This window comes from Hydractinia symbiolongicarpus, chromosome 4 (assembly GCF_029227915.1).
Source record: "Hydractinia symbiolongicarpus strain clone_291-10 chromosome 4, HSymV2.1, whole genome shotgun sequence".
NCBI lineage: Eukaryota > Metazoa > Cnidaria > Hydrozoa > Anthoathecata > Hydractiniidae > Hydractinia > Hydractinia symbiolongicarpus.
In genome coordinates this window covers 20,871,000-20,883,286 of record NC_079878.1, presented here as the reverse complement: position 1 = coordinate 20,883,286, position 12,287 = coordinate 20,871,000, and the positions used below count along the sequence as shown (strand labels likewise).

Here is a 12,287-nt window from a genome sequence, read left to right as displayed (position 1 = left end):
CTTTTCCTTGCGAAAGTTGGTTCTAATATAGCCGTTCCTAGCTTCAATTTGAAATTAATATAGCGGTTTTGTTTTTACACCAATATTAGTAAAACAGTGCGCCACAAAATCTCCAACTTATCCAAGATCAAGGAATATTTAGCCAACTATTCAGGATAGTTGATAAGATCAAACGTCATGGTAAACGCAGAATTCTGGATATACTGGGGAACCCTATGAAATTATTTTTATCTTGTTCCACGCATATAGTATAAACTTGAAAAACTTTTAGAACAAGGACAGTATCGAAAACTAATTATTCCCTACACTATGTCTTATGCGCACAAGTTGCTTTGTTTTTCAAAGGATTCGAACTTGTTACTGTGGAAAGTTTATCATTTCTTGAACATGATAGTTTAGTAGGTGACGTTTCGGGATATCCTTCTTCCATCATCGATGATGGGAGAAGATGATCGATAAATACTGAGCAGACAAACCGAAATATTATTTTCAATAATTCGAAAATGTGTTGCTTAGAAGACCTTAGTTATAAAAAAATAACGTGTAAGCCTAGCGGCGTAAAATATTTTCTTTCCAGACACAAAAATCTAGGACATTCAGTGTTCACAAGCAGTATGTTCAAGGGAGAACAGCTGTCACCGAGCACTCATGTGCTTTACCAACTAACGTGTGTTTTTGTTAGCGATTAGTTGCTGAATCCTTATTTTTCAAGGTCTTTGATTGATTTTTTAACCTGGCATCGTCTTAAAAAGTTTTAATATTACGCGATTTAAATCGATCCTTGTAGTAGAAATAAATATCAAAAAGGCAAAAACCCCTGGGGGTGAGCTGTCCCGTTGGAATATCAAAGGCGTAGAAGAGCCCTGGGAAAGGGGGTTGTTGGAACAGAATGGCGAGCGCTTCGCGCCAAGCCGTCACGAAGTCGGCGCCGTATGTTTATAATTTCAAAATGGTGACCGAAAACACGACGAACTGGCGAACTGACTGAAATACAGCGAACTTCTTTTCAACTGTTTAAATTACTAACTAGCAAATTGTACAGCATGATCTTCACGAAAGCCATACTATAGCTGGCCTAGAAATTAAGAAAGTCTTTGTGGGTGGGTAAAACGATTTGAGTTGATGTGATCTTTGAACAGAAAATAGCTAGGTAACTAATTAGGCGACACATTGTAACTAGCTAGTTAGGCCATATGTAACCTAGTTAAGACATTACAATATTTTTCAAATAAAATTGACGGTTGTCCCCTGAAACCGCCCGCAATTTACCAAACTCCCCCGTAACATTCCTGAAATGCAATTCCTTGTAACATACCATGCGTACGATAGTGGGAAGAAGGCGCTTTAGGAGAAAGAGTTATTAAAGTTTATATATAAGTTATTTATACAGTAAACTATAAAACCATAAAAAACAGTTCTTTTAAGAACTTTGCTACCATATAGTAAGTTTATTTTTATAGTTTTTCGTATCATATTAGTGTCTGTTTTTTTTTTCTTTTTTTCGGGCATTGTTTGTGCCTATGCAGGTGTTTTTGGGCTAATATTTGAATTTTTTTTAAAACGCTGAACTTGCCCGCAAACGCCCGCAATTTTGACGGCGTATGCAGCTTATTGGCCGTGACGATAGTAAAATACGCAATAATTTATTGCAATTTAAAGTTTTTAAATTTTATAAGTGTTTGACCATAATACAGGCTTTTTCAGGAATATTTAAGTAGGTGTGCGATGATTCGCACTTGCAAATCAAGTAACGCGTGCGATGTAAAACGCACATGAAAAGGATGTTACGCGTGTGATACAGGTTCCGAGGAAATCTTTGTTGCGTATAGCGAAAAGAGGGGGACGTTTTGAATTGTGAAACACAATAATCGAGTGTTTACATATAGCGACTCTCTCAATCATAACTGTCATTTTCATCAATTTATTGTTAATTTTTCAGGTCATCACAAGCAAATAGGCAAAAATATGCTTCGCTTGGGTTTCGTTTTTAAAATTGTTTGAATAAAAATAACACTTCCGGAATAAAGAAAAAAGTTAAATTCGGACCTTCTATGGTTTTCAATTGAAGTTATTTACAATTAAATCTGTGATAAAATGTCTGTTCCGCTTGTAAGCGCAGTTTTGCAGACTTGCTTCATCCGTACTCTGTTGGCGTTCACCTCCGCATTAGTTAGGCATCGCATGGCTGGATTTTTTGTGTAAGACCTGGTTACCAACGACAAAGGGGCCAGCAAAAGAGATTTATGTCTACGTAGTTCTTTTACTAAGTCAGGAGTCGGTGAATTAGCTAGGATGGTCAGGTTGGCTATAAACACAGCTTGCTCGTGGATTAAAAGGACTAGAACTATTCAATAATTCTAAATTTAAAACTGTCCAACCAAGACGGAAATCTATTGGACGTTTTTTCCAACAAAAGTTCGAAACAAGCTATGGACATGTCTGACCGGACTGGAAATGTTGCGGACATTTTGTCTCACAAGTCTCCAAAAATTATTTTCGAGGGCTGCCACAGCACGCTACAAAATGGATTTTATAGGATGATTTTCAAAACTCTATATTTATTTTCAGGAGTGTGATTAATCACACGCCTGAAACGATTTATGCGTGTGCCGAGGCGTGCGCATGCGATCGCACGCCTCTCCTGAAAAGGCCTGTAATATCTAACTGCAGTGAAATTTTCACTGCAGTTTATTTGTGTGGTCATTTCTTCATAAAACATCAAAAGTTTGGCATGGTTTCAACATGGTTTTTGCTGCCTATCGCTGTTCTGTTGCATAGTTGCAACAATTTTATTAGCTAAGAACATTCTATAAAACCTTTAATGGCCCAAATATTTCTCACCTAAGCAGATCCAAAGATTTTTGACTTATTTAATTTTTAGTCCCATGGACGCAAACTAAATTTTTTTTTGCTTGAACAAAGAAGATCTAGTGAGCAATCAAACTAGATATGGTTTTCAAGATAATTTTAAAAGAAGAAAATGAATCTCCTAAATAGGAGATGACCTCCTAAGGGAGCGTCTCAAAATGTTCGTACGTAGTTCGTATAATTTGTATAAAAAACTTCGTATCGATTTATTAAATCTTTCGTATCATTTTATTTTTAATACGAACTTTTTCGTATCATCAAAATTACAAGTTTGTATAAAGTTCGTATCATTTAAAATAAAGTTCGTATGTAGTTCGTATCATTTTTAAAGAAGTTCGTTTATTATAATTGGACTATTATCTATAGTTTTATATTGAAATTATTTCAACAATTATAAAGTTTGTTTCGTTATACGAACTTCGTTTATTTTAATTGGATTTATTATCTAAGGTCTTGGATGTCTCCACGGCATCGTAGAAAGCAGAAACATCTCCGTAGATCAGTTAAAAATCATGAAAACAAGATCGTAGAAAGCGAAAAGATCGCCGTAGATCATTTAAAAATCATGAAAACAGGATCATAGAAAGCGAAAAGATCGCCGTAGATCGTTTAAAATCATGAAAACAGGATCGTAGAAAGAGAAAAGATCGCTGTGAAACGTTTAAAATGCATAAAAACGTGATCGTAGAAAACGAAAAGATCGCTGTAGATCGTTTAAAATCATGAAAACAGGATCGTAGAAAGAGAAAAGATCGCTGTGGAACGTTTAAAATTCATGAAAACAGGATCGTAGAAAACGAAAAGATCGCTGTAGATCGTTTAAAATTCATGAAAAAAGGATCGTAGAAAACGAAAAGACTGCCGTAGATCGTTTAAAAATCATGAAAACGGGATCCTAGAAAACGAAAAGATCGCCGTAGATAGTTTAAAAATCATAAAACGGGATCATAGAAAACGAAAAGTTTGCCATAGATCGTTTAAAAATCATGAAAACGAGATCTAGAAAGCGAAAAGATCGCCATGAAAAAAAATCATGAAAACGGGATCGTATAAAGCGAAAAGATCGCCGTAGATTGTATATATTGAACCTATAAATATGCAATTTTACTAGTCTTTTCAAAGAAGTCAACCTCGTATATTTTACTTTTTTTATTTCTGGTTTCGTTTAAAGTGCGTATCATTTCTTTTCGTCTTTTAAAAAAAATCGTTTAATTCTTTTGTTTCTGGTTTCATATGGAAATAATTATGCGCAATTACGCCGGTAATTTTGAAGTTCGTTTCAAGATCGTTAGCAATTTACTTTGTTCAAAGGTCGTATCATATATTAAAAAAGTTCGTATAAACTTCGTTTACATTTTTTATTTTAAACGAAGCACTTCGTATGACATTCGTTTCACGAAACGAAGTACTTTGTAGCGTTCGTATAATTATACGAAAAAAACATACAAACATTTTGAGATGATCCCTAACAAAGCTACAATTCTAATTTGGTGTGATAGTCTAATTTGCGGTTGTCCCTGACTGTAGGAATGTCACATGGAAAATTTGGTTCAACTATATATGGCCCACCAGTAGTAGGGCCAATATACTGTATTTAACACTGTGCACTTGTTTTACAATACTGCACCCACTTTTTGCCCAACACTGCACACTTTTTATATAAAACACAGTGTAGCATAGCTTCTACTAAGTCTTATACAAAACTACAAATTTCTTGTATGACACTGTGCACTTCATGTCAAACACTGCTCTTCTCAAAATAAAGAAATGCTTGTTTCTAAAAATTTCTGTATTGCCAAACATAGAGTGGGTTGTCCCATATACCACCTTTGTTTACATACATGTACCTTTGAAACTTGTTAACAGCTATAATTAACAAATACAGCACAGTCTGAATGTAATCTACCGCGGACGCGAAACTCGCATGAATAGTTACACAGAACAATAACATTGCGACAGCTTTTGTTTTTTATAAGAAAATAATTGCCTCGCTGATAATCAATGACCCCACTCGATCGGTTGTTTAATCACAATAGGTTGCAAGATCAATTTTAGCAATCTATTTTGCGCGAACTCTTTTAAAATTTTTATTTGAAGTAATTAAATATAAAAGTTTAGTTAGATCGCATTTTAAAAGTTTAAGAACGAAAAACGGCGATAGAAATGTTTTTTAAGATCACATTTTAAAAGTTTAAAAACGAATAGCGGTGATAGAAATGTTTTTTAAGGTCACATTTTAAAAGTTTAAGAACGAAAAACGGTGATAGAAATGTTTTTTAAGATCACATTTTAAAAGTTTAAGAATAAAAAGCAGGAGAAAAATGTTTTTTTAAATCACATTTTAAAAGTTTAAAAACGAAAAGCGGCGATGGAAATGTTTTTATTTGTTTCACTAAAAAAGTATGCGGAAGGATTATTTTATGTTGTTTGTTAAGAAGGAAATGTTTTCATCGAGAAATGTAGATATTGTATTTATTTCAGAATGTACACCATTTGTTTTACATAAATAAACCATAGTTGTATTCTTTTAATTAAAAAACGCCGAGTCATTTAATAGTTGTGAACAATGCTTCTCATATGTTTCTTAAATTAAACGCGCTGGAATCTTTTTAAGTAATTAAATCAAAAATACATTCTCGCGCAATGTATTATAAAACTTCGCGAAAGATTTTTATTATTTAATTACTTCATGCTAATACTTAAGGGAATAGCTTATCAATACATTTACACAATGAATCTTGCTATTACAAGAAATATAATTGCACCGATATTTCTTTGCGAGCGCATTGTTTTTTAACACGCAAATATAAACTCACAAAACCCTTAAGGGGATTAATTATAACAAAAGACAAGCAACTGCCGTCCTCCACGCAAAGGTGTGATATTAGCATAACTGTTTTTTTTAATTACAGCTATGTTGGTGCACCAATATGGTCATTTATCTGTTTATGGCACAAATAGACCCTTTCAAATAAACCATTTGCGGCCACTTGGCCCTTAACCAGCCACTAATTAACTGGTCATCAATAGTATAATCTACAATAGGGCTAATTGAATGTTGTTTATTACAAATGTTTTTCGCCATATTTTTTCGCCAAGGAACCAACATTTCTTGATAAATAAAGTGGTTGAATTGATAGACTTTAGTTTTTTCTAAAAATCTAAGTCCATACAGAATTTGTAAACAGCAGCAATTAAAGCATTAAAAATAATTTGAGGGCTTTTATATAAAGGTGTTCTTGTACTTGCTTGGTGCAAGAAATTGTTTCAATCATCCCTTTTTAGGTGTTATATATCCTGCATAGGCAATCAAAAGATCAATCAACACGCTGAACTTTTTCTAAACATAAAAACACTTTATCCTAAATTACTATTTGACAATAAAAATATATATTTCAAACTATATTTAGGTCTGACATAAAGTATATATGAAAGATGGGTGTTCCAGCATTTTTTAGATGGCTGTCTAAAAAATATCCATCCATTGTGGTACACTGTGTTGAAGAAAAGGTTTGTTTTTTAATTTTTTAAAATGATTTAAATCCAACGAAATGTATGTGCTTCTTCTTTATGATAAATTTTTCTTTGCAGCCAAAAGAAGTAGATGGCACAAAGATACCAGTTAATACAAGTTTGCCTAATCCAAATGATTATGAATTCGATAATCTATACCTGGACATGAATGGAATCATTCATCCTTGCTCGCATCCAGAAAATAAGTATACACAGGTTTTATTTTGTTTTTTGTCTTTCATTCAAAGAGGGTTTGAAAGAAGGTTAAATGTACAAGCTTTTGTAAAGTATGTGTAATTTTTTAAGAGCTTTTATTGGTAAACGTTTAAATTTCTTTTAGACCTGCTCCTAAAAATGAGGCTGAGATGATGGTTAACATCTTTGAATACATAGACAGGTAAATGTTTATGTTTCTCTTTAGTTTTTTTTTGTAAATTTTACTAATCTGCATCCTTCACCTTGGCACAAATAGGTGGTAAAAGGAACAAATCAAAACAATAAATGAACATGAAGGGGCTTCTATTCTGTTACAGGCATTAGGTGAAAGCAAGTTGATCTTCTGGTCAGCATGTCATACCAAAAAGTAAATGTCGGTATGCGTTTAAGAATAAATAAAAAAACTGCAAATGCATGAATACATAAGGCATGAAGCTTTTCATAACTTAAAAATATCTACATGCTCTTAACTTAAAACTTGATTTGCTCTTAAAATTTTTTGTTATTGTAAATCTTCTATCATTTGTTTTTTAACCATTCTATTAATCTCCTTTTTTAGTACAAGTGTCGGAAAAAACTTTATGGAATCAACACAGGTTATTCTATGAAAATCTAAGGCCCTCTGCTGTAAAATAATAATAAATAAACAATGGCTAGTCTTAATCCTAATTTTTGTTCTGAGCTCAAATAACACAAGGAAAGGAAGGTGAAATAAAATTGGACTAAAAAGCACTCGGCACTAGCAAGAAAGCAGTTGTGAAATCACTTCTCCTTGACTTTAAGCAGGCATGATTCATCAATTTTTCACCTAGCTAGTCACATATTTAACATCACACACCCTATTTTCTTTGTTACATTAGATTAAGAATTTTCAAGATAATTTAGTAGAGTAAACATCTTTCTTTTCTTTGCTTTTGTTTTGTTATTCTTTAAGATTGTCAAGTTAATTACTACAATATACTGCCATAAGGTACATCTTAAAACACCATCATAATGCAAAGAAACACACTGATATGCTTACTACCTTATTGTTACATCTGTGATAATAACGTTAGATAGAAATCTTTAAAGGTAAAGAACTAAAATTTTAAATTCCAAAGAAAAGACCTGATGAACAATTTTCTCCTACCTCTATAACTAAAATCTGTATATTCATACCCTTTGTCTTGTGTCTGACTCACTTTTAACTCTAATCAGGCCAGGCCTTTGAGGGGCTCTGTAAGGCTTAGTGGTGAAAAAGCCCCCCTTAAGAATTCGAAGAAGACATTGTGTTTACCACAAAATTTGGCACAAATGTTTATTTGCACATTGGAGGAAATTTAGGTTACAGAAACTTGGATGAAGTTATTCAATCCAAGATAATATCATCTTGCATTCCAGAAAAGACTTTTTTCACTTTCCTTAAACTAACTAAAAATGTTGAGAAGTCAATTTCAATTTCAGCTTCAGAAGTTATTACAAAAAAATTAGAAAGATTTGAGTGAATAGGTTTAAAAATAAACCCACTTGTAAGTAACAGCTAAGGCTTACTTACTTGTTTGTTTGTTTTGCTGAGAAGATAATGTAATGTTTTCCTGTAAAATGTCTCAATGTTACATTTTGACTACATATAAGGAACTCTATAAAGTAAAACTAACCAAAAATATTTATTTATTATAACACAAAACACTAATATAGCGTTTTGTGTTATAATATCTTATAGCATCCTTTCAAATCAGCTAAAAGATAATCTTCCTTGTATTGACAAATTAATTTGAAAGTTTCCATTAACCCCACATGTTTTTCTAACTGCAGGAATTAGCTAATTATATTGCCACAATTTATATTATAATACTTGCTGGCTGTCTGTTAACCATTTTAAAAGCAAGGATTTTATAATCAAAAACATTATAATAACTATATGTTATTTGTTATATATTATTACTATCACTATATATAGTGACAGTAATAATCCCCTTTCAAGTAAATTTCATTACTCCATGTTAACAGGTAGACAAAGTTGCACAAAATTACGTATGATATGCAATTTCCCATGGAATTTTTCATGAGTTATTGATTGCTATAATTAAACTATATTTTAGTTAACTGATTTTAAACCAATTCTTACAGTTTGGATGAGATAACAACATCCACTTTCTGTTTACGCTAAGACAGTATAGAATTTTTTAATCCAATTTCTACTTTATTTGAACAATAGATATAAAATTTTAGCAATTTTATTTCAGAAAATATTCATGAAAATTTCTTTTCTTAACCTTTTTTAAAAATACACTGTTTAAGCATAAGCTAACCAGGCTCTGTCAGAAAAAATTTACGCCTGTGAGCTCTGAACTGCACCATAAATTACTCTGCATGAGATGCGATCAGAAAAGCTTTTGCAAATTTATTTCCATGAGTGGTTGAAAGTCCAAAGTTTATGCATCGTTTTCTGTTGTAATTTCAATAAACCTATTGGAAAAACGTAAGTAATAAAAAACATTATTACTTAATTCATAGTGGAAAACGCAAAAATTAATAAAATGTTAATATTTATTTACACATTCAAAGTAATTTTTTTATTGTATATAATTTTAATAGTTTTCTCATGTAATTGAAAAAATCATTGACAGTTTAAAAAGTATTAAAAAAGCTATTTGACTTTCTTGTTTTTGTTTTAAAATAATATTTATTAAATTGTCTTATATAAGCAGTAAATGACTTGTGTAATTAATTAAATGCGTATGGGTGTGTGCATGTGCGATTGTGTGTGTCTCCTGACTGGGCCAGCTAATTAGCAAGACCTAGAAATTTCAGGACAAACATTGCAGGCATTACTATGTCTCGGATAATATAAACCAATTTCTGTGATGAGCTATTGCACTTTCCTTCAGGATATTTTCAATAGTGCGACCAAGGAGGTTACTATACATGGCTATCGATGGGGTGGTAAGGCATTTACTTCTCATTTCATTTCATTTAAAAAATAATTATTTATAAAATAGTTCTTGAATTTATTAACCAGGCACCAAGAGCAAAAATGAATCAGCAACGATCCCGTAGATTCAGAGCTGCAAAAGAATCCAGGTATTTGAGGAGTTAATACACATGCTAAATTTGATTAATTCATACCCTTTTTATTCAACCCGTATTTCAAGTAACCCTTATTTCACTGTGTCGTGTTTAGATCAGTAACTTATAATTAATAATACTATACACTTCTTGAACTTGTTCCTATCTATACAAAGACTGTAATGTAAAGAAACAGTAATGCAAAAACATTTTTCACAATTCTTCTGACAACACCACTAACAAACAAGGCATAATATGTTTATAAAGATTTAAAACAAAGAATAATTTGTCAATGTCAACAAAAGCTTTACCCAGTCTTGATTTCTCTTTGTGTGAATATATAATTAAATAGTTACTTGTATAAAAATTGATTCGGATGTCCATTTTGGGACTTGTGTATGTACTTTATGAATAACATTTCGAGTATGAAAACAAGTATACACAAGTGAGACACTATAGTATTGCTAAATTTTTTTTTATTTTCAACAAGTGTGTTTAGACTTTCCCAAAACAAAAACAAATTATTTTTTTGTAATCACCTAGATGTTTTATTTTATAGAGAATCCCGCGAAATTATTAGTAATATTAAACAAAACCTCAGAGAAAAAGGTAAGTTGTATAAAAAGGACTTTAATCTTACCATTCATAATCATAGTTTGCTATTGCATTATTTCTTTCTAATTTGCATCAGCACTTAGCAATTCCGTATGCAAATGTTGACATGTTACTAAGGCAGCCAGGCTTATAAAATAGCCTGCAATAGAAAAAACCACTTGATTAAGGAGGCAAGCAGTTAATGGCATTAAAAACTCGTTTATCAAAAATTTATTTTGTTTCAGAAATTTGAACATTAAATTTAGCTATAAATTTTGTTCTTTCTACAAACCGGTAAGTAGATATTAGGTTTCAAAGAATTAAAAGTTTTGTAAGAGTTAGTTAGCCTCCCAGACTATTCAATTAAATAGTTTAAATGTCTTTGAGACTGAGTAAAATTTTTTTTTTATTCATTGCTTGCTTATGTGGTACCAACCTTTCCTAGGTTTTAAATGATATGTGATGAATGAATCTTTTATCTAATGTTATAATTTTCCTTTATTTCATTTTCACTTTCTGTTTTTTAGGTGCACTATTGCCTCCAGAAAAAGAAAAAACTGAACACTTCGACAGTAACTGCATAACACCAGTATGTTTTGTTGATTTGTTAAAATAAAACTTTTACCATAACTCTTGCAACAATTTCAAATCAGCATGGTGATTAGGTCCTGATATGAATAAATGTTCTTTTTATACAGCACTTTAAGAAAAAAAAATTTCTTCATTGTTACACTAGTAACAGTAATACTTCATTTATATTGTCAAAAACAGCATAGTGTCTTCCAAGAATTTAAATTTTCACGCATCACTAAATTATTAGTTAAATTAAAAAAAAAATCTGAGGCAAAGTAAAATATTAACATTTACTCCAAAGAAAAGGCTTTTTAATAATGTAAATTGTATTGTGTTTTATTCAAAATTTTTTACAGCATTCATGTAAAATAACTTTCCAATGAAATAAATTATTGTTTTGCCATATTGTCATGTACCCATATCCCCTTTGCTTTTTCTCAGGGTACTGATTTCATGGATAGATTATCGGGTTGCTTGCGTTACTACATTGGTGATCGACTAACAAACGATCCTGGGTGGAAAAACATCAAGGTATTACCAATGCATTCTTTGTTACCTGCAATCATACTTTCACCTCTTTTGCTGTACTGTTTGCTATGTTTAAATTTCCAGGTGATATTATCAGATGCTAACACTCCTGGCGAGGGAGAGCATAAAATAATGGACTTTATACGTCATCAGCGTGCACAGCCAGATCACGATCCAAACACAAAGCACTGTTTAAATGGTGCTGATGGTAAGACGTTCTTTATTTTTGATGCACAATTTATCATTCTCTGTATTTCTACATCTGAATCGAAAAGATTCCATGTTGGTTTACAATTTCAATAGTGTAGCATATTAAAAATAGTAACCTAACTGCTTGTTAAATCAGAGTAGTTTCATTTTTGATTGTGTTGTACATGGTTCTCTTGTTGTTGTTGTAATACAAATTGTGTGCTTGGATAAATATGCAACAAAGAAGAGCAACTTGGGAATGTAAGTAAAGTAGAAAAAGTGTGTGGTGGTATGTACCACACACAACTGGTGGTATGTACCACATACAACTGCCACACATTTGTGGTTACTAATTTTTTTTTGTTTTTTTTTAGCTGATTTGATTATGTTGGGTAAGTTGAAATTATTTTTTTCGGATAAAGTTTGTTGAACTTTTGAATGAGTCGATATTCTGTTCTATTTTATATACACTAGTCATTAACCCATGGAAAAGTACACAGGCTTGCCTGACAGCAAATTACTTACTAGCTGCAAAGGGGCCAGAACGAAGCTGTGGCACAACATTCTTACAGAATACAGCTATTGTCATTATAGAGATGTAGAATGTGCATTAATGTTAAAGTTAAAAGAAAAAAGTTTTATTTGTTCGACTTTAGGATTGGCAACACACGAGGTTAACTTCACCATACTTCGAGAAGAGTTTAAACCTAACCAGAAGAGACCTTGTGAAATATGTGCACAAGTGGGTATGTACAAAA

The 12,287-nt window shown here is 31.9% G+C and overlaps 1 protein-coding gene across 3 annotated transcripts in view; it reads left to right on the top strand.

The window, feature by feature from the left end:
* The window catches only part of LOC130641763 (5'-3' exoribonuclease 2-like), a 56,557-nt gene that overhangs the window by 33,482 nt on the left and 10,788 nt on the right, over nucleotides 1-12,287 (top strand). Inside the window, exons 1-12 of one of the 3 annotated variants that reach the window (XM_057448709.1) lie at nucleotides 954-1,100; nucleotides 6,279-6,378; nucleotides 6,460-6,587; nucleotides 6,722-6,778; nucleotides 9,468-9,522; nucleotides 9,599-9,660; nucleotides 10,205-10,254; nucleotides 10,767-10,828; nucleotides 11,254-11,343; nucleotides 11,425-11,548; nucleotides 11,904-11,921; nucleotides 12,186-12,275. In XM_057448709.1, coding sequence (XP_057304692.1) covers nucleotides 6,304-6,378; nucleotides 6,460-6,587; nucleotides 6,722-6,778; nucleotides 9,468-9,522; nucleotides 9,599-9,660; nucleotides 10,205-10,254; nucleotides 10,767-10,828; nucleotides 11,254-11,343; nucleotides 11,425-11,548; nucleotides 11,904-11,921; nucleotides 12,186-12,275 — 811 coding nt within the window. In that variant the 5' untranslated portion in view covers nucleotides 954-1,100; nucleotides 6,279-6,303. Of the gene's footprint in view, nucleotides 1-953; nucleotides 1,101-1,127; nucleotides 1,151-6,276; nucleotides 6,379-6,459; nucleotides 6,588-6,721; nucleotides 6,779-9,467; nucleotides 9,523-9,598; nucleotides 9,661-10,204; nucleotides 10,255-10,766; nucleotides 10,829-11,253; nucleotides 11,344-11,424; nucleotides 11,549-11,903; nucleotides 11,922-12,185; nucleotides 12,276-12,287 lie in introns of those variants that run through there. The other 2 variants (XM_057448711.1, XM_057448710.1) reach the window with 2 other exon arrangements.